General features: G+C 55.4%; 1 protein-coding gene across 3 annotated transcripts in view; it reads left to right on the forward strand.

Annotated features, from left to right (window-relative positions):
* The window catches only part of SGCD (sarcoglycan delta), a 248,886-nt gene that overhangs the window by 152,517 nt on the left and 73,617 nt on the right, over positions 1–22,752 (forward strand). For all 3 annotated transcript variants that reach the window (XM_056113070.1, XM_056113072.1, XM_056113071.1), the window contains one exon: positions 20,745–20,930. In XM_056113070.1, the coding sequence (XP_055969045.1) occupies positions 20,745–20,930 (186 nt within the window). The remainder of the gene's footprint in view (positions 1–20,744; positions 20,931–22,752) is intronic.

Raw genomic sequence — 22,752 nt, forward strand, 5'->3', positions numbered from 1 at the left:
ACACACTCACACACACGGGGCCTCCCAACCCTCCTTCCCCTGTGTGTCTTTCACCCAGTTTGAATTCCCCAGAGACGGGGGTGGGGGAGGGGCTCCCTAACACGGGCAACCTGCCATCAAAGGCGAGGCAAATGTACTCCCCACCCCGGGACTTGAGACCCCCAAATCCACTGGCTGTTCATTGGCCGGGGCTGGGGGTGTTCTCTCCTGCCAAGGCTCTGTGTCTTCCCAGCAATGGGTTGTGAGCATCCGTAGTGAGCTAAAAGAGCTCTTTCTTACTCCGCCTGGATTTGGTCCCCTTAGGTCAGCAGGCAGCAGAAGTTGCAGTAACTTCCCGGCGCCAGAGAAAGGACAGGCTGCAGCCATGGCACAGTGAGGAGGGCGCTGGCCTTGCATGCAGCCAGCCCCGGGTTCGATCCCCGGCATCCCATAGGGTCATCTCGAGCACCACCAGGAATGATCCCGGAGCCAGGAGTCAGCCCTGAGCACCACTGGGTGTGCCCTGCTAGCAACATCAAAAAGGGCAGGACATGGTGGCGTTCAGCTGGCCTCTGGCTGAGGGTTTGTCGCCCACCACTTATGATTCTCCAGGATATACTGACCAGGGAAAGTAGCCACGGGAGCCTCTTGTTGGTTGATTGGTTTGTTTTTACTTGTTCGGGGGCCACTTGTTTGTTTGGGGGCAGTGCTCAGGGCTTCCTCTTGGCTCTGTGCTCGGGGATCACTCTTGGCGGGGCCCACCGGATTCCCTGGGATGCTGGTGATCGAACCCGGGTCGGCCGCCTGCAAGGAAAACGCCCTCCCCCTGGGCTGTCTCTCCGGCCCGGCATCTTCTCGATGTTTCAACTTCTCTGCCTTGCGTGGATTGTTTCCTCTTCCTCGATGTTTCCCATCTCCCATGATCTTGGCAAAGCTCATGATTGGTTGGGAACACAGGATGGGACGCAGGCGCTCTTATGCCAATTGATGGCATTTGCTCTTTGGTGATTGTCTTGAATAGCGGCTGTTTATCAAGCGTGGGAATTGTGCGCTCCTAATTAAGTCAGGAATGGTGTGAGTCTCCCCCCCCCCCCCCACCGCCCCTTTGGTTTTCCCTCCCTAAAGAGCTGTGAAATGCTATCATTTTTGAGGATCAACAGAGGTAATCACGTCAGGATTTTTTCTCCTCACGTTCAATCATCAAAAGCGTTTATGAAGTTTCCAGTTAATAAGGCGCTCTCGCCTAATTGGAACCCGATTGTATCTGAGTTGTTAGAGTAGGCCGTCACACTGACTTCACTTTGTCAGTTTTTTTATTTTTTATTTTGCTTTTTGGGTCACACCCGGCGATGCTCAAGGGTTACTCCTGCCTCTGCACTCAGGAATTACTCCTGGCGGTACTCAGGAGACAGTACGAGATATTGGGTTGGGGATTGATCAGATGGAGGATCAAACCCATGTAAGGCCAGTGCCCTCCCTGCTACCCTATCGCTCTGTCCTGGCTTTATAAATCTTTAAAAATGCATCTCCCCGGGCCTGGAGCAATAGGACAGTGGGGAGGGCGCTTGCCTTGCATGTGGCTGACCTGGGTTTGATCCCCGGCATCCCATAGGGTCCCCTAAGCACTGCCAGGAGTGATCTCTGAGCACAGAGCTGGGAGTCGCCCCTGAGCACTGCCTGGTGTGACCCTGAAGCAAATTAAAAAAAAAAACAAACACCCAATAATTAAACAATAACTGATATTCTACAGAGAAGGCTCTAGGATCAGTAACTCACAGCACCCCGTTTCTCCCCCCTCCCCCCGTTACCATCCTGGTACCTACTACTTACCGAAGTTCATACCACAAAATGGAACAAGGAGGAAAAGGAGCCCCCACCCCAAGTACCTGCATACATAAAAAGAGGGGGTGCTGGCTGTGGGCACTGTGGTCACCGTAAGGGCCCTTGGGCTATAGTCTGGGGTTGTTGTTTGTTTGTTTTTGTTTTGGGGACCACACCTGCGATGCGCAGAGTTTACTAACCCCATCCCCCTTCCCATAGTTTGTAATCGCTTTGTTTGTGGTTGGGCTTTAGGGTTTCTTTATACCTTGGAGTTTCTTTTTTATTTTCTGGAAGGGGAGCTCCAACTCAGTAATGCTCGGGGCTTACTCCTGGATCTGTGCTCAGAGTTCATTCCTGGGGGGAGGGGGGCCTTCAGGGGACCACCCAAATGTGTTGGTCATGTTTTAATCGTCGAGTGCATGTTTTAGTCATTATTTTCGCTCCCTTTCTCTCAAAGTTAGTTCCCAGAGCATTTAACCCTCCATACTCCCCTCCCCCACCAAAAAAATCATTTCAAAAAGGCTGCTCACCCCTTCCCGCATCCTCAAATGCATCAACAAAATACACAGAAATCGCAGAACTTTGTTGCTTTCATTTTCAGGACCCTGAAAGCAACCTAGCTCTGCGACTTCTGCATATTTTGTTTTCAGGACCTGTGAGTCAATAGGAGCATAACCGATGCCTGCCCATGGGCCAGTACCTTTTCCTAGGCCGGCAGAAGACAGAAGCCAAACGAGGGGCTTCTCTGCAGCGAGGACCCCCTCCACCCCCACCCGCATCCCCACAGCATCTTGGCTTTTGGAAGTCTCTCACGGAACAAATTAACGTTGGCTGTGGACTCGCTTGGCTGGGGGATTTGAGCGACACAGTTGCAGTGGGAACTGATTACCGTAATGATGCTAATACATCATCTCCCGCCTGCATCTCCTGAGAACGTGCTGAGCTGCTCTTTGGGGGGGGGGGGGGGGGGAAGCGAGTGGCAGGTTTTGGATGCTGCGTGAGCCCAGCATGGGCCACAGGCTGGCAGCAAAGCCCATCTCCTAACTGACCCTCGGTCCCCTGCCTCAGTTTCTGTCCCAGGACGCGTCTGCTCGGCTTAGGGGTCTAGTGTCCCCAGAAGCGCACCTCTGGGTTTCCTCATCTCTTCCGGCCCACCCCTGAGCCCTGTCTCTTTGGGAAGGCGGCATACTCTGGACCCCACTTTTGTGTCCGTTCAGCCGCTGTTTGTCTTCTGGTCAGAGAACTTTGCCCTGAGCATTCTAACACAGGGTTGCTAGGTCAGGACTGATGGTCGCCCTTAGTATTAGTATTGGGGTTTGATTATTCTTTACTGGTTTTCAGTTTTTGTTTCTTTTTTTTCTTTCTCTTTTCTTTTTCTGTGTGTGTTCTGTTTGTGATGGGGGGGGTGTTCTTGGCGTATGCTCACTCTCTCTCTCCCTGCGTCCTCTATCTCCTTCTCTCCCTGTCTCTCCCTCTCCTTCTCCCCCTCTCTCCCTCTTTCTCTCTTCCTCCCTCTCTCTCTTCTCCTTTCCCTCCTCTCTCTCTCCCTCCCTCTCTCTTCCCCTCTCTGTCTTTCTCCCTCTCCCCATTCTCTCTCCCCCTCTCTGTTTCTCTCCCTCCCTCTCCCTCTTTCTCTCTCTTTCTCCCTCCCTCTCCCTCTTTCTCTCCCTCTCTCTCCCTCACTCTCTCCCCACTCTCTCTGTTTCTCTCTCTCCTTCTCTCTCCCCCCTTTCTCCTTCTCCCTCTTGCTTTCCTTTGATTCCTCTCTTTCCCTTTCTCATCTGGGTATCGACTGGAGGCTTTTTCCAAACTGGTTCCCACGCAGCTTCCAGGAAGCCCTCTGGAGTTGCCATAGCTGATTGCAGGCTGAAAATGTCTTTACTGGCCAACAGACGCTCTTGACTTTTAACTCCTCCTCCCAAATCGGGTCTTTTGATGTCAGGCTTGATTTTTTTTTTTTTTTTTGCATTGTGCGCCCATTAACAAATTACCCGGCGCTCTTAATTATTTTTAAAACCTTTGTCCCTTCACTCTGAAGCTGCAAGTAAAAGAGATTTATGCCCCGTCACCACTGAGCATCTTGCGTCTGAGTCTCCATTTGTCTTGCCCAGGTCCTCGGACCCCGCCATTTCTCAAGCTGTCACGGGGCATCTTTTTGTTTCGACTTGAAAAACTCCATCTCCCTCTTCCCGGGAAGCTGGCCTGGCGTGATGATGGATCACTTCAGCTAGGCTGTGTCTGAATATTTCTTTTCTTTTCCTTCTTTTTCAGTAGTAGCAGTGTTCATTATTAGTCAATTCGTGGGCATTTATGAAGCGACTGTGACAGCCCGGAATTCCCAGCTAGGATCTGGGGAAATGATACCCTTGAAGGAGCAAAGAATTTGAAAAATGTGATACTCAGTCTGTCCTCCATGGTGTGTGTGTGTGTGTGTGTGTGTATCTGAGTGTATGTGTGTGTGTCCGAGTGTGTGTATGTGTGTGTATGAGTGCATATATGTGTGTGAAAGAGTGTGTGCATATGTGAGTGTATGTGTGTGTGTCTGAGTGTGTATGTATATGAGTGTGTACAGCATGTGTGAGTGTATCTGAGTGTGAGTGTATGTGTATGAGTGCATATATGTGTGTGAAAGAGTGTGTGCATATGTGAGTGTATGTGTGTGTCTGAGTGTGCATGTGTGTATAAGTGCATGTATGTGAGGGTATGTATGTATGAGTGTATGTATATATTTGAGTGTGTTTGTGTATATGTATATGGGTGTATGAGTTTGTATATGTTTGCATATATGAATGTATATATGTGTGTGTCTGAGTGTGTGTCTGTGTGTATGTGTATACGAATGCATGTGTGTGAGTATGTCTGTATATGTGTGTGTCTGTGTGCATGTGAGTGTGTATGTGTGTATCAGTATGTGCGTATGTGAGTGTATATATATGTGTGTGTGTGTGAGTGTGTATGTGCATATGTGTATGTGTGTGTGAGTGTGTGTGTGTGCACGCACACAGTTGCTCCATCTTGCTGTTGCATTTTGAGATTTTGGCTTTGGCTTCCAGCCTTGTTGCCCTTTCCAGGGGGCTTATCCTTAGCTCAAAGTTCCTCAACCCAGCGCTGGTTTTACTCACCCCCCCAGGCGGTGCTGGGACAGGCTGGAGGAGACCGCCTTGTCCCCTCATGGGCCTGCCTCCTTTCTGCCCGTCACAGCATCGTAGCCCACTTGTCCTGATCAGTGGATCTCACTTCCAGATAAACACATGGTATTTCAAAGGCGTTTTTTTTTTTTTCCCTCTGCATGCTGCAATACCAGGAGAAACAGGAGGGGCTTCGGGGCGAGAGAATGTTGAAAGAGCTGCAGGTTTCAGGCTGCAGGGGGTAGAAATACACCGAGCTCCAACTGCCTGGGTAAAGCCACCCCGCCCCGCTGGCTAGAGATAGGTTCAGTGGAAAATAAGGTGTATTTGCAAAACTCAACTTACCAAGCGGTGCCGGCGGGTAAAACCAAAGGTGATATGGGACAGGACTGGGTCAGCTCAGGCTCTTGGGGGTGGGGGCACAGTCGCTTTGCACCTTGGATCATAACATGGACACTCTTGCAACCATGTTACTTGTAACCATCTTGTAACCATGTTACACAATGAAGGTAAGAGTAATAATTTAAAAAAAAAAGGCAGCTGGAATGAGTGTAGCCATGGGAGGCGCTGGCCTTACATGCTACAGACCTGACCTGGGTGCCCTCCCCGGCATCCCATTTCCCCCAAGTCCCACCAGGAGTGATCCCTGAGTGCAGAGCCAGGAGTCAGCCCTGAGCACTGACAGGTGTGGCCCCCAAACCCAAATTAAAAAAAAAAAAGGAGCCATAAATCAGTGAGTGTCCTGCCTCCACGCCTGGCTGTCCTCACTGGGACCCCTTGAAGGGAGGTGGGTTGAGTTTCCCTCCACCCCCTCCCCCACCCAGCAGCCGAAGACCTCCAGAACCAGCCACAGTCATGCTGAGACCACTCTCCACACGTCCGGACAAGCCTCATGCATGAAGGAACTGGCAGAGGAACCCAGGCATGCGGGTCCCAGGGCTGAGATCTCCAAACCTGCTCGGATTGGGACTGGGCCTTCTCCACCCAGATCCCCCATCTTCCAGTAGGTAGGCGTCACACCCACCAGCTGCTGCCAGCGCCAGGTTGGTCCCATCAACAGCCAAGATGCAGAGTCTATAAAACCCAGCTCCCGGAACCACGCGGCCAAATCTTATTATCTTATTGTCTCATTTTTCCTTTGGAGAACCCGGCAGGCTACCGAAAGTGTGCTGCCCGCACAGCAGAGTCTGGCAAACTCCCCGTGGCGTACCCAATATGCCAAATACCAGTAACAATGATGGGTCTCATTCTCCTAGCCCTGAAAGAGCCTTGAATATGGCTCTTTTAAAATCTCAGGGCAAGGAAGAAGGAGACGTTAATGGTGCCTGCTCAAGGCAATCGACGAACAACAGGATGATCATGAACGTGAAATCAATGAGAGGATGCAATTTGAAATGTGTTGCTTGGGCGTTTTCACGTGATGAAATCCAGGGGCCAGTGTCCCAACCCCTCCTCACCGCCATGGCCTCATCTGCGAGTCCTTCTTCACTCAGATGGACCAAGCCAGTCTCTGATTCTCCAGGACGGGACAGTGCCTTCCGCTTGGACGCTAGTGCTGGGCCCATGGAGGGACTCTTCTGAGCCGTGGGTCGCTGAGCTGCCAGGGATCTAAGTGTCCTTGCCTCGATTCATTCCAGAGAATAGATCTCTGCTCAGCAGAGCCAGTGGGGTTGTCCTTGACCCTGGGGGGGGGGGGGGGAACGTGTGGGGGACAGAGACAGGGCAGGCTTGTCCGTCTGTTCCTGCCAGGTATGGTGTGGGAAGTGACCCCCCTGGTATGGGAAGTGAATCCTGGCATGGGAAGTGGCCCTGGCGTGGGGAATGAATCCTGGCATGGGAAGTGACCCCTGGCATGGGAAGTGGCCCCTGGCACGGGAAGTGGCCCTGGTGTGGGGAATGAATCCTGGCATGGGAGTGACCCCTGGTGTGGGAAGTGACCCCTTGCATAGGAAGTGAATCCTGGTGTGGGAAGTGACCCCTGGCAGGAAGGTTGGTGCACCTCACAGTTTAGACCTCCCCCTCTCTCTTAAGTCCCTGAGCTGTTCGGGGTCTCTCTGGAGTCACTTCTGTGACCTTTGGATGAACACGGCCTCGTAGTATGTCCTTCGGGGTGGGAGCCACACCTGGCGGTGCTCAGAGGTCATCCCTGGCTCCATGCTCAGGAGTCACTCCTGGTGGGACCCAGGGGAACCCCATGAAACGCTGCAGATGGAACCCCAGTCAGCTGCGTGGGAGGCAGGAGCCCTCCCCCCACTGGACTGTCCATCCGCCTCCCTTCCTCACCACCCCACTGTCCACTCACAAGAGGCCTTTCTGGGACAGGCGGTGGCTAAGCTTGGTGACCTGTGACCCGGAGCTCGGGCTACCTCTCGTCTGCCCTGCTCGGCTTTGGGGTCCCCGCACCGGCCCCCAGAGGCTGCAGACAGACGCACCTGTCCCTGGCCATGACTGGGCCTGACCCACAGCAGCCGCTGCCTCCAGGGCCTTGCTCAGGCCTGACCACTGGTCCCAGCTGGGCTCCCCAAGTCCTTCCTGGAGTCCAGGCCCAGACACACCATGACCACGTCCCCACCCAGGAGACATAGCACTGGACTCTGCTTGCAGGGGGTCGGGCAGCCTGGATAGTCCCTGAATAGCTCCGCCTTCCCTGTGCCCATTGCATGGCCAGGCACCCGCCACTTGGCTTAGTTAAGTGATTTAGGGGACCCCTTCCCTCCTTTCTTTGGGTTAATTAGCACATCCTCAGGGATGGAGCAGTAGTACAGTGGTTAGGGCATTTGTAGCCAGCCTGAGTTTGTTCCCCCGGCATTCCCCCCCCTCCCCCCGCCACGGAGTGAGTGCAGAACCAGGACTGAGCCCTGAACATCGCCAGACATGACCCCAAAAGAAAACAAACAAAAAACCCTCCTGCGCTCTGAGCCTATGAGGGTCCTGAGAACGCCCCTTTCAGCTGTGTGTCTGTTCCACGCCAAATGTCACCCCCCTTCCCCAGGGGACTGCGGGGCGGGGGGGGGGGCAGGCAGAGCAATGAGCCCCTCCCCCATCTCACCCCTCTTCTCCCTGGCTCCTCCCCTTTCCCCCTCCCCCCGCACCACCTACTCCAGCCCCTGAGATTCTGCACCTGGCTTGGCCCTTTCTTTTCTTTTCTTAACCTTTCTTTCTTTCTTTTTAAATTTTTTTTTTATTTTATAAGGTAGTTCTCTGTATCGTTCCAATTTTAGTATATGTGCTGCCGAAGCTGGAGCGATAGCACAGCGGGTAGGGCGGTCGCCTTACAAGCGGCCAACATGGCCGACCCGAGTTTGATTCCTCCGCCCCTCTCGGAGAGCCCAGCAAGCTACCGAGAGTATTTGATATGCCAAACATAGTAACAACAAAGTCTCCAATGGAGACATTACTGGGCCCGCTCGAGCAAATCGACGATCAACGGGAGGGCCTTTACCTTTACCTTACCTTATAAGGTAGTTCACAGTATTTGATTACATTTAATATTCCAACACCAATCCCACCACCATGACACCTTCCCACCACTATATTTCAGATGTTTCCATCCCGAACCCTAATCCCTGCCTCAAAGCAGAATCGAAATAATATATTTTGTATCATTGATTGGGCTGGAGCGATAGCACAGCGTGTAGGGAGCTTGCCTTGCATGTGGCCAACCCAGGTTCGATTCCTCCACCCCTCTCAGAGAGCCCGGCAAGCTACCGAGGGTATCTCGCCTGCACGGCAAAGCCTGGCAAGCTCTCCGTGACATATTTGATATGCCAAAAAACAGTAATAACAGCTCTCACAATGGAGACAGTACTGGTGCCCGCTTGAGCAAATCGATGAACAACGGGAGAACAGTGCAGTGCAGTGCGGCATTGTTGGTTATGAAAAACCTGCTGAAAATGCTACAAAAAAGTATCCTTAGAGAAAAGACTGTGGAGGTGGTTGTATTTCACCCAGGGGCCATGAAGCCCTTCTATAAGAGATCACTAACATGTTGTTAAAGGTTGAGTCTTGTGTGCTTATATATAATATATATATATATATCTCTGTAAAAATAATGTACATTTCCCCTTACATTGGTTGCCTCCTACTTTGAACCCTATCAAATGTGGTGCCTTAATATTGGAGTCTGGGTAGGACGTGTGCTTTGAAGTGTCCAGGAATAGATTCACTCGTGGGTGAACTCGGCCTGAGGATGTGGAGAGCGGCCGTGGGCAGGGCGGCGGCTGGGGTTCTGGAGGTTTTTGGCTGTCAGGGCTGGGTCCCTTCGGGTGGGGAGGGGTCTCACCCGCCCCCTCAGCGTGCCCAGATTCGGCCCTTTCTCGCCGAGGCCTTCAGCTAAACCGTGGGTGGACACTCTGTGACCTGATGGGCTGTTTCTCTAAGGACACTCTGTGCCCTGAGTCCAAATCCACACTTGACTGTGTCAGAAAGACCCAGTGCCACCAGAAGCTCTCGTGTTCCCCCACATGGGGGTTTAACAGATGAAGCGCGTCTCCCCACTCTTGGCTGTCCCCTTCCTTGGCCGTTCATCCCCCACACTGACTGTCTATCATCCCTGCACTACTATTGTGTGCTCGGTTCCCCAATGCCAGGAGGGCAGCCTGGTGGAGGGGGCAGCATGCTCAGTCGGTGGGAAGCTGCGTGTCCTCTGGGGGAGGAGGGCTATGAATGAGGTAGGAGCACAAGGCAGAGATGGGAGAGAGAGGACCACAGGGAGGGTGCTTGCCTTGGCGTGTGTCCAACCCAGGTTCTGTCTCCGGCACCCCACAGGGACACCCCCACGAGGAATGATCCCTGAGCACTGAGCCAGGAATCAGCAATCACTGATTGCTCAGGGTGTGTCCAGGTGTGGCCTCCCCTACCCCAAAATCAAAACAAAAATGAGCCCACAGGGGCTGGAGCGATAGCATAGTGCGTAGGGCATTTGCCTTGTGTACGGCTGGCCCGGGTTCGATTCCCAGCATCCCATAGTATCCTCCGAGCACCGCCAGGAGTAACCCCTGAGCATCACTTGATGTGACCCAAAAAGCAAAAAGAAAAAGAAAAAAAAAGTGAGCCCCCAGGGCAGATACGTCTGATGGACAGGAAGCCAGGAACAGAGTGTGGGAAGGTGGCCTGGGTCAGCTTAGGTCCAGCAGGAAACAGCGGCCGGTGGCCCTCTCTGAAGGTCCAGCGTGAGTCACCCAGCTAGGGCTGGGTGAGTGAGGGTGCATCGGGGACCAGAAAGATGGTTCCGGGAGAGAAACGCTGTCTCGGGGTCTCCTGGCAGACAGCAGCGGGGTTGGGGACTGGACCGGAAGCTTCCTTTCTTTCTTTCTTTCTTTCTTTCTTTCTTTCTTTCTTTCTTTTGCTTTTTGGGTCACACTGATGATGCAGAGGGGTCCCTCCTGGCTCTGCACTCAGGAATTATTCCTGGCAATGCTCAGGGGACCCTATGGGATGCTGGGAATTGAACCTGGGTCAGCTGCGTGCAAGGAAAATGCCCTATCCGTTGTGCTATTGCTCCAGCCCCAGCTGGTTTCTTTCTCCTTTACCGTTCAGCTGGTTCTCAGCACTGGGAGGGTCTGAGATCTCAGGAAGGAAGATTGGCAAGTAATGGGCTGCATCTCCCCACCTCCCACTTTATCCCATCTTCGAATCCAGTGACTGGGTCCCCAGCTCAGAGCCCCCAGCAGCATCTGGGGTGTGGTGCCGGTTTCTGTACTCAGGGCAAAGCTTAATTCCCCAACTCCCTGATGCCACCCCCGAGGCCAAGCAAGGTGCCCGCAGGGGTGCCAGGGCTGAGCCAACCTCTCAGCAGGACTTGGTGGCAGTCCTGGGCTTAGCCGCCAGGCGGGGTGGCACGGAGGGGCTGCTCCCGTCAACTTGCGTTTCTCGAAAGATCCTAGAATCCTTCCCTTGCGCCGGAAACCCACGCAGCCCCAGTGAGGCAAGCACAGGCCTCTCCACCCTGTGTAGGGCAGGAAGCGAGAATGAAGGTTTAAGAAGAGCAGTTTGGGGGGTCCAGGGGGCAGTGGCCTTGCACGTGGCCGACCCACGTTCAATCCCCGGCTTCCCATAGGGTTCCCCAAGCACTGCCAGGAGTTATTCCTGAGTGCAAAGCCAGGAGTAACCCCTGAGCATTGCTGGGTATCACACACACACACACACACACACACACTCACACACACACAACTTAGGGGGCCTCTCTCTCTCTCTCTCTCTCTCTCTCTCTCTCTCACACACACACACACACACACACACACACACACACCAGCTTAGGGGCCTGAGCGATAGCACAGAAGAGAGGGTGCTGACCTGCTGACCTTACATGCAACCGACCTGGGTTCGAGCCCCAGCCTCCCACAGGGTCCCCCACGAGCACCACTGGGCATCACTCCTGAGTGCAGAGCCTGTAGGAAACCCCTGAACATCTCCGGGTGTGGCCGCCCCAAAACCCAGACAAACCAAAAATTAAGAAAAGGAGCTTCGGCCAGAAGAAAGGATGCAAGATCCAGAGGAGCCGTGTCTCTATTTGTCAGTTTGGGGCCCCACCTAACAGTGCTCAGGAGCACCCTCGGTGCCTGGATGTGGAACCTGGCGAAAATGGGCGCCGTTACCCCGACCTGTCTCTCGGCCTCGAGTTCCCTTCGCTTGTCATCACAGTGGCCAGCGGCTGCCCGGGTCAGGGTGAGAAGGGATGAGGTGGGGCCGGAGCAATAGTACAGTGGGGAGGGCGTTTGCCTTGCATGCGGCCGACCCAGGTTCAATTTCCAGCACCCCATATGGTCCCCTGAGCACCGCCAGGAGTAACTCCTGAGTGTAGAGCCAGGAGGAACCCCTGAGCATTGCCAGGTGTGACCCAAGAAGCAAAAAAAAAAAAAAACCAGAAAGGACGAGGTGTGTGTGGCGTGCCGAGTTCCCTCCCTGAAGGCTGGAGGTCCCGTCCTGCCCCTACCGCAGTGCCCAGCTCAGGCGGGACAGGGGTGTGTGGTCAGCAGCACCAGCAGGGAGGTGTGGGGCTGGGGCGGGGGCCTCCCTCTTCACCACCAACTGGGGGGACCCGGAGGAGGAGCCCTGGGAAGTGGCCAGACTGAGCCGGCCTGCACCCACCCCCGCCTTCTCCCTCTAGCACTGTGAGGCCCCTTCTGGACCATTCGACGGAGTGGGCCGGCCAGCCAGCGGCGAGGGCGTGTGGAGGCCGCGGGGCCCTGGCTGGGAACCTCGCACATGTGTTTCCCATCGGCGGCGGCCGCGGGGAGCCAGGCCCGGCGCTGCGGCTCCCGGGGCCCGAGTAGGGTTTCAAAGCCGGCGGCCCGAGCCGGGGAACGACGCTGTTCAGGAAATTCTTCAGGCCTGGGCAGGGACTTGGCCGCTGCTCGCAGCTGGAAAATCTGAGCGAGCCCGGGAGGCCCGTCCAAGGGCTGGGCCTGCCTCTCCTCCACCTCCCGGAGGGCGGGCGGCCCCTGGGCACACCCCGGCCGGCCGGCCTGCGGAGCCCGCACGCAGCAGAGGTAGGCTGGGACCGCCTTGCCGGGACGCCCCCTCCCCCGGCAAACAGCTGCTGCTCCTTTGCCGAGGGTGGGTGGGGTGGGGTGGGGGTGGGCGTGTGCGTATGTGAGCAACTTAGAACTTGGCCGGTCCAGCCGCGGCGGTGGACACAGACTCCTTTATCTTTCCACTCCCCGCTCGAGCTGGTTTCAAGCAAAGCCAAAGGCAGGCGCTTTGGCAAGTTGGGGTGAGGGCAGAGCGGGGGTGTCGGTGGGGGGCCCGGACCGGGGTGTGTGGGTGGGGGGTTCCTGGATGTGTCTCCACATCCGACCTTGCCAGACGACTGCAGCCAAGCGTGCTGGAGTGTTGTCAGTGTCCTCAGAGTTGGGAGAGGGACTCGGCTGGGCCGGGCGAGGGGTGTCCGCACCGGCCTTCAGTTGTGGAGTTGAGTTGGCTGCGCCGAGGGGCTGGTGTGTGCATGCGTCCGTGCATGTCTGTCTCTGTGTGTCCATGTGTATGTGTCAGTGTCTGTGTGTGTCCGTGCGTGTCTGCATGTGTGTGCATGCCTGTGTGTGTATATTTGTGTCTGTGTGTCTGAGTGTGTCTGCATGTCTGTGTATGTTCTGTGTGTGTGTCTGTATGTGTCTGTGTGTGTCTGTCTCTGTGTATTTATGTCTCTGTGTGTCTACATGTCTGTGTATGTCTGTGTGTGTTTGTGTGTATGTGTGTCTGCGTGTGTGTGTGTTTGTGTGTCTGCATGTGTGTGCATGTTTGTGTATGTATTTTGTGTCTCTGTGTGTATTTGTGTCTGTGTCTGCATGTGTGTGCATGTCTGTGTGTGTATATATGTCTGTGTGTCAGCACGTGTGTGTCTGCATGTGTCTGTGTGTTTGTGTGTGTCTGCGTGTGTCTGTGTGTATATGTGTCTGTGTATCTATGTATGTGTGTGTGTTTATGTGTGTGTATGTGCATGTCTTGTGTATATGTGTCTCTGTATGTCTATGTATGCGTGTGTGTATATGTATACGCGTGTGTGCATGTGTGTGTGCATGCGCGCGCACGTGTGTGTGTGTGTGTGTGTGTGTGTGGTGTCCCTGGCCCTGCCCAAGGCAGTTCTGCTTCTCCCTGGGAGCCAGGCACAGATCCTCCTGAACACGAGCCCCGCCCGGCCGCTGCCCGTCTGTTCCGGTCATTTCAGTTGCAGTAATGGGCACTTTGACTCACCCGTGCCTCCGTGTCTCGGGAGCTCTGTGCCCAGCTGCCGTGCTGGGATCAGCCATGGCCCAGAGGCCCGAGTTTTAAAAGTGGCAGCACACCAGGCACTTCCTCTGTTGGGGGCTTGCTGGAGTGTGGGGAGTTGGAGCACGCTCCGAGATTCCAGGGGGTCACTCCAGGACATGGGTGGCCAGGCGAACTGGACAGCCGGAGACTTAGACCTTGCAGGGCCAGGTCTGTGCTAGGGGTGTGTGGGGCGTGCAGGGACCGGGGAATGGACTAAGTGTCCACCTCCAGAAAGCCTGCACCCCTGAGGGTCAGCTCCTGGCCTACCGCACTGGAACACCTCAAGTTCATTTATTGGCTCCTGTGTCTCTCCCCAGATCCTCCACCCAGATCCTCCAAATTCCAGTAGGCGGGGATCACACCCACCACCTGGCCCCCTGGCGCCGTGTAATCCCATCAGCGGCCAAGACTCAGAGACTATAAAATCCAGCTTCCAGAACCGCGCGGCCGTATTCGCGGCCGCGTGACATCTTATCAGGACATCTTTTTATGATATCTTATTATCTCATTCCTACTCTGGACAAACTTGCAGGCTATCAAATATAGCCTGCCCACAGGGCAGAGTCTGGCAAACTCCCCATGGTGCACCAAATATGCCAAATACCAGTAACAATGATGGGTCTCATTCTCCTAAAGAGCCTTGAATATAATCTCAGGGCTAGGATGAAAGAGACTTTACTGGGGCCTGCTCGAGGCAATCGATGAATAACAGGATGATGAATGAATGAATGAATGAATGTGCGTGTCTGCACCCCTTAGGGAGGGGTTTTAGTTTTTTTTATTATTTGTTTGATTTTTATTTGGGGGGTCACAGCTCGTGATGCTCAGGAGTTTCTCCTGGCTCTGCACTCAGGGATCACTCCTGGTGGTGCTTGGGGGACCCTATGGGATGCCCGGGATTGAACCCGGCTTGGCCACGTGCAAGGCCAACGCCCTGCCCGCTGTGCTATGGCTCTGGTCTCCTGAAAAGGAATTTGAAATAACAAAATGTGAATAATAGCTGCTCACCCACTGGGCATTCCAGGCCACTCTAGAACCCCCGTGTACCCCCCAAAACTCTGCCTGGTTCTGGCATCATGAGTCGGAGGTGGAGGGCCGGGTGCCCGCCTTGAAGAACCAGCCACAGGTCCGGGAAAGCAGGCGGGTCAGGGAGCGGTTTTGGGGTTGCTGAGCCCAGAGAACTGGGCTTCACTGGCTCCCAAGAGTCTGGGGGGATGGAAGCGGAGGTCGGGGTGCTGGGTGCAGCTTAAGCAATGCCAGAAGGGCCACGCCTGCATGGTAGGAGGCTCGTGGAAGCATGTGGTGCTTGGTGCAGAATTCTAGGACCCACTGAGTCTGGAGTGATAGTCCAGCAGGGAAGGGTACCTGCCTTTCACGGGTTCGATCTCCGGCATCCCATAGGGTCCCCCCCGAGCCCTGCCAGGAGTGATTCCTGAGCACAGAGTTGTAAGTCAACCCTGAAAGTGGGTCCAAAACAGAAAGCAAAATTAAATCTGTAGAATTCTGGGACCCTCAGAGAGCTGCTCGAAGGAGGAAGGGAGGGGTGAGGCTGGAAGGGTCTGGGGCACCCCGGCTTCAGGCTATCCAACAAGTCCTGGTTCTGTACCTCATGTGGACACGGGCGGGATGAAGCAGTGATAGGACAGAACGACTCAGTGGTGCTCAGGGGTCACTTCCGGCCACACTCTGGAGGACCTCAGGCAGTGCAGGGTTTCAAACTCAGGTCATCCTGTGCCAGGCCAGTGCCCTGTCTGCTGTGTGCGCACTCTCTCTCTTGCTTGCTCTCTCTCGCTCTCTCTTTCGTGCTCTCTTTCTCGCTCTCTCTCACTCTTTCTCTATATATCTCCCATCCCCTCTGTCTCTTTCTCCCTCTCTCCCTCCTTCCCTCTCCCTCATCCCTCCATTCATGTCTCTCTCCCTCTCTCTCTCTCTTTCCCTTTCTATCCCTTCCTCCCTCCCTCTCTCTCTCTTCCAACCCCTCTCTCCTTATGTCCCTTTCCCTCTCTCTCCTTCTCTCTCCCTGCCTCCTTCCCTCTCTCCCTCTTTCCCTCTGTCCATGCCTCTCTCCCCACTCTGTCCCTTTCTCTCCCCCTTCCTCTTCCTCCCTCATTCTCTCCATCCCTTTCTCTCCCTCCCTCATTCTCTCCCTCCCTCTTTCCCTCTCTCTCTCCCTTCCTCTCCCTCCCTCATTCTCTCTCTCCCTCCCTCCCACCTTCTTCCTCCCTCTCCCCCTCCCCCAATGATTTCACTTTCTGAGCCAGTTCACAGGTGCGTCCTTCCCTGCTCCCCCTGGCCTCCGGGGTCTGGATGGGGTGGGAGGCTTGGGCGGCTGCAGGGGTGCAACTGAGGTCAGAACAGGCACTTCGGGGACATGTTGGCTCCCCACAGTGTGGCCCGAGGCACCTTAGAAGCACCCAGAGAGTCTGGCCTTCCCTCCTCGGGGTCCCTCTGGACAGGGGAGCCCCCTCCCCACTGTGAGCATCCCCAGCTCCCGTGGTTGCCGGGCCTATGCTGGAAGGGTGCAGGGCAGGAGTCCAGCCTCCAGCCGCCCCAGCAAATAGCAGGTGGCCAAGCTTCATGCCGTCCAGCATCAAAGTGGAAAGGGCAGCCCCCAGGGGGGCCTTCCTGGGTGGGCTGGAAAGCGCCGGAGCTGGAGGTGGGGTGAGAACTAGGGGCTCTGGCCCTGGAACAGAGAGTGGCCCCAGGGGGGCAGGAGGGGGCCAGGCCTGGGTTCAGGGTGCACGGAGCCCCTGCTCGATCCGGGAAGGCGGGACCCCTGGGAATTCAGCTCCTCCCTCTCCCCACCCGGCCGTGGGCGCTGCCGCCCCCCTGGCACGTGAGAGCTGCGCTGGGCAGGAATGGCATCTGGGGTCACAGCAGTGTGTGAGTGGCCAGCGACGCCGCCCGGGGCTTATTTTTAGCCCGTGTTTGTCCCAGCAGCGGGTGAGTGAAGGGGGCAGGTGCGGCAGGGCCCGCCTCAGTCCTGACTCCTGAGGTGGCGCCGGGAGAGACGCCTGTGGGGACCCATTTGTCTCCTTCGCTTTCTTTCCTTTTCGGGAGCCTGGGCCAGGGTGGGTCTATCTGCTGATGGCCTCAGGAATGAGGCAGCCCCAGAGCCTGACTGGGGTTTGGAGGAGCGTCTGTGGGGTCATCATGTGGGATCTTCATGCCCGCCTACCTCAGCACCTCAGTGAATTCCCTAAGGAAACCCAGGGTTGATTTTTTTTTCTTTTTGGGTCACACCCAATGACGCACAGGGGTTAATCCTGGCTCTGCACTCAGGAATCACTCCTGGCGGTGCTCAGGGGACCCTATGGGATGCTGGGAATCGAACCCGGGTCGGCTGCGTGCAAGGCAAACACCCTACCCACTGTACTATCACTTCAGCTCCCCGGGATTGATTTTCATGCTCCCAGCTCTTGGGGTGCCCGTGGATCTGAGAGTGCTGCCGTATGCACCCAGAATTGATGCGTGCGTGTGTGTGTGTTTGTGTGTGTGTGTGTGCGTGCATCTATGTAATGTGTTTGCACATGTGTAGATGTATGGGCGTATGTGTGTATTTGTCTATGGGTATGTGTGTGTGCGTTTGTGGGGCTTTTGCTTTTGGCCTTTTGAGTCATGTCCAGCGATGCTCAGGGCTTACTCTGGCTCTGCACTCAGGAATTCCTCCTGGCGGTGCTCAGGGGATCCTATGGGATGCTGGTAATTGAACCCGGGTCGGCTGCGTGCAAGGCAAATGCCCTACCCACTGTACTATCACTCCAGCCCCATCATCTTCATCATCATCATCATCATTTTGGTTTTGGGGTCACACCCGGCAATGCTCAGGGCTTACTCCTGTCTCTGCACTCAGGAATTACTCCTGGCGGTGCTCGGGGGACCCCACGGGATGCCGGGGATCAGTCCTGTGCAAAGCAAATGTCCTTCCCACTGTACTGTCACTCTGGCCCCTGTGTGTTCATTTGTATGTGGGTTGAGTGTGTGTCTGTTTCTATGTGCACTGTGCATGTGTGTGTATGTGTGCATTTCTCTAACGGGCATGCACGTGTGCATTTGTATATGGGTGTGTCTGGGTGTGTATCGGTGCATTTCTGTGTCTGTATGTGTACGCGTATATGTGTTCTGTGTCTGAGCGCACGTGAAGATGCTTGCTTATGTCTTGGGTGTATACATGTGTGTGTCCACGTGTGTAGCCCACGTGTGTGCCCTGAAATAGCTCAGCAGGCCCCTGCCCCATGGATAAGCAGAGCCCGAGGGTCTCAGCCACCCCATCCACCCTGACACCCAAACACCCCTCCCCTTGGAGACCTGGAACATCTGTAGTGAGATGTGAGGGCCCATTCATACCTGACCCATGATTTGGTTCCTTGATACCCTGCTGGGGACACAGAGACTCGGACACCGCCTCCTCTGGGGTTGGAAGTTCGTTTGCTCCCACAGGCACCCTGACGCCGACCTGGCCCTGAATTCCAGACGCCTCTCCTGGTGCCTCGTCAGCACATGGCGTTCCTCCTGGCCCACCCCACACGTCTCCTATAGATGCCTGAATCCAGCACCTTCTCCTCCTGCCCCTCAACCTCTGCCTGTGATGCTTCACACAGCCCTGCCTCCTTGCTCCCCGCCAGCCCCACCACCCTGGTCCTGGCCACCAGCACCTCCTGGTCACTGTCCCCTCCCACTCGTGACAGCCCCACTGCCATCTTTTCCTCCCCAAAGAGCTTCTGGTACTCTGGGACCCCTCGGAGAGAGGCGGGAACTGCATGCTCAGCTGTCCCGGCCCTGAGCCTCTGCTCACTTCCCACTGTGATACAGTGCCCTTCTACCGCCCCCACTGTGCCCCCTCTGCCCACCGGCTCTACTGGATGCCGCTGCCCTAACTCATCTCTCGGGTGAGTCCTCTATCCACGCACGCGTCTAGTCGAGCTGCTTGGGGGGAAAAATATTTGCCTCATCCCCATTCTCAGCAAACAAGCACAGGGTCACACTCACTGGAGAACTCAGTTCTCCAGCGGTGACCCCATTCTGGAGCACAGCACAGAAACTGGGTGGTGTTGCCTTTTTAGGCTGGGTTTTGGGAGTGGGGGGAACCAGGAAAAAAAAGTGTGGATTGGAACATCCAAAGCGAAAGTGATGAGTTGGTTCCAGTGGCCTCCATGAGGTGCCAAGCCTCCGCTGGCCAAGAGGAATGCCTTATATGGAGTGCGGGTGCAGGCTGCCCAGCCTGGATCTTAGGATTCGCTCCCAGCGGGTGGGACACGGTGTCTGTGAGGATCAGGTTACCCAGCACGCCCCTGGACTCTGCCACACACCACGGGAGTCCTTGCAGGTCAGCTCGGAGTTTGTCTCCACTGCCCAGCTGAGCTGCACACCGGGGTCTTGAGCTGTAGAATTTGCCCTGATGGGGAATCTCGCTATGAGTCTGTACTTAGCGGGGTGCACCCTAGCAGTGCTCAGGGGGTCTGTGGGGGACACAACTCTAGGGGGACATGGTTCTGGGGGTGACATGTCTCTGTCAGGGGACATGCTCTGTGTGTGGGGAGGATACGTCTCTGTGGGGGGTTGTAGTTCTGTCAGGAGACATGACTGGGGAGGATATGGCTCTGTAGAGGACACACTCTGGGGGGGGATATGGTTCTGTGGGGACACTCTGTGTAGGATACAGTTCTTGGGGGGACACGGCTCTGTGGGGGACACACTTTGTGGGGACACAGCTTTTTGGGGACACACTGTGGGGACATGGCTCTGTGGGGACACACTCTGTGGGGGATACGGTTCTTGAAGGGGACACAGCTCTGTGGGGACACACTCTGGGGGGATACGGTTCTTGAGGGGGACACAGCTTTGTGGGGACACACTCTGGGGGGGGACATGGCTCTGTCAGAAGACATGGCTCTGGGGGGATACAAGTGTCAGGGACACAACTCTGGGGGGGCGCAAGACTGTTGGGTGACATGCTCTGTGGAGACACGCTCTGCAGGGGACATGCCCTGGGGGGACACTACTCTGTGGAGTGGTGTCAGGGAACATGCTCTGGGAGGAGATGTGACTCTGTGGGGGACACAACTCTGTCAGGAGACATGGCTCTGGGAGGACATGGCAGTCAGGGGACATGGCTCTGGAGGGGACATGCTCTGTGGGGTCATGGCTCTGTCGGGACTTGGCTTGGGGGGTGACAAAGCTGTCAGGGACATGGCTGTTGGGGGACACAGCTCTGTCAGGGAACACGGCTCAGGGGGGATAAGGCTATTGGGGTTCACAGCTCTGTGGGGAACACGCTCAAGGGAGACATGACTCTATGGTGGACACACTCTATGGGGGATATGTCTGTGAGTGTATGTGTCTCTGCGTATCTGTGTGTGTCTGTGTGATCTGTGTGTGAATTTCTGTCTGTGTCTGGTGTGTCTGTTGTGTCTGTGTGTCAATGTCTGTCTGTGTCTGTGTGTATCTGTGTGTGTGTGGAGAGATGGGGACACAGACTATACAGCTGGTGCGGCGTGGAGTGTGTGTGTTTGTGTGTCTGTGTGTGTGTCTGTTGTGTCTGTGTGTGTGAATGTCTGTGTCTGTGTGTATCTGTGGTTTATGTGTGTGTGACAGAAGGAGACGGCTCTGTCGGGGGCATGCTCTGTGGGGGACATGCTCTGGTAGGGGGGAGACACAACTCTGTGGAGGAAATGGCTCTGTCAGGGGACATGACTCTGGGAGGTACGTAGCTATTGGGGAACATGGCTCTGTGGCGGATATGCTCTGTCAGGGGACGCATTCTGTGGGGACATGTCTCTGTCAGGGGACATGCTCTGTGGGGGGCATGACTGTGGGGGAAACATTCTGTGAGGGCCATAGCTCTGTGGGAGACACAGCTCTGAGGGGGACACGCTCTGTCAGGGGACATGACTCTGGGAGGTACGCAGCTATCGGGGAACATGGCTCTGAGGGGGACACACTCTGTCAGGGGACACAGTTCTGCCAGGCACGGCTTGGTTTTCCGGGGTCACGGGGGACACCCTGGCTCCCCTCGGCCATTCCCCGCTCTTGCACCCAGGTAACGGGCCGCTCTCTCCTCCCCTCCAGATGCCCCTGGAGCAGTACCCGCACAGCCGCAGCGCCCTGCCCGGCGAGGGCCCGCACGTCTACAAGGTGGGCATCTATGGCTGGAGGAAGCGCTGCCTCTACTTCTTCGTCCTGCTCCTCATGATCCTCATCCTGGTGAACCTGGCCATGACCATCTGGATCCTGAAAGTCATGAACTTCACGATCGTAAGTCACCCGTGGGGCTCCGCCCTGCTCCCCTGCCCTTGACTCCACACACATACACACACACGTAGAGACACACGCAGACACACACACAGAGACACACACAGATACAAACAGACACTTACACAGATACACACACAAACACACACAGATACACAAAGACACATACACAGACACACACAGACACACACACACAGACACACACTCCATACCGCACCAGCAGTAGTATTGCCCATGTCCCCATCTCTACACACACACACACACACATATACATACACACAGATACATACACACAGATACACACAGACACAGACATTCACACACAGACACAACAGACACACACACAGACACACATACACTCCACGCCGCACCAGCTGTATATCCCGTGTCCCCATCTCTCCACACACACACAAATACACACAGACACACACAGATACGCACAGACACATACACTCACAGAGACACACACAGACACAGACACACACACTCCATGCTGCACCAACTATGTTGCCCATGTCCCCATCTACACACACACACACACACACACAGATACATACACACACACACTCCATGGCACACCAGCTGTATTGCCTGTGTCTCCATCTCTACACACACACACAGATACACACAGACACAGACAGACATTCATACACAGACACAACAGACACACAACACACACTCTACACAGACACAACAGACACACAGACACACACTCCACACCGCACCAGCTATATAGCCCATGTCCCCATCTCTCCACACACACACACAGATACACACAGATACACACAGACACATACACTCACAGACACACACAGACATATGCACTCAATGCTGCACCAGCTGTATTGTCTGTGTCCCCATCCCTACACAGACACACACACACAGATACATACACACACACTCTCCACGGCACACCAGCTGTATTGCCTGTGTCCCCATCTCTATACACACACACAGACACACACACACTCCACACCTCACCAGTTGTATTGCCCGTGTCCCGCTGACAGCTTGGGCAGAATGAAGACAAAGAGGCCAAGAGACTGGCAAGACAGAGTTGGCGCCCCTTAACTACAGGGATGAGGGAGGGATGGAGCCTGTGGAAATCCTTCTAGAACATTCCCGGGTTCTGGCCAGTGAGTGGGTAGGGTGCGAAAAACTAAGTGGAATGAGTGGCCCTTCTGTGGGAATTTGTGCGTCTGCTGGGGGGTGGCCCTGTTTGAGCCTCTTTGGTTTTTCCCCTTGCAGGAAGTTGTCATAGTCCCTGACGGCAGGAGGCTGGGTGGGACAGTGCGTGGGCTGCAGAGGGTGGGGGGGGGGGGGAGGGGGAGGTTGGTCAAAGTCAGACCTGGCGGGCTGCACTGACAGTTATCTGGGTCTTCTCGAGCCCGCTTCCCCCACCCCTAGCAGGCTGGTAAGGGAATATTTGTCAGTGGAGCACATTGGGGGGACCTCGGTGCCCCTGTGATGTTCAGGCAACGGTCTGATGGCATCGGCCCTGTCCTGTCCTCGGGGGAGCCTAAGAGTTTGCAGAGTGATAGCCAAGCAAGTGCTCAGGGCCTGAGGATAATGCTGGCGTGCCCAGCAGAGCTAATGCCGAAATTGGGCTTTGCTGGTGAGTTCAAAGAGTTTCCCGCCCCCTGGAAACGGATCCTTTTCAGACTGTAGTTCTGTCCGATGGATAATAACTTGGCAGCAGTGAACCCATAAAGAAGATTGAGTCCGTGGTCTGTGTGTGTGGGGCTGGGGTTGGGGGGGATGCGGCAGGACGGGGGTGTTGGCAGGGAATGTGAGGGAAGCCAAGACGATGCCAGAGAAGCATTGT

The sequence above is a fragment of the Sorex fumeus genome, unplaced genomic scaffold (genome assembly GCF_029834395.1).
Source record: "Sorex fumeus unplaced genomic scaffold, SorFum_2.1 ptg000019l, whole genome shotgun sequence".
NCBI lineage: Eukaryota > Metazoa > Chordata > Mammalia > Eulipotyphla > Soricidae > Sorex > Sorex fumeus.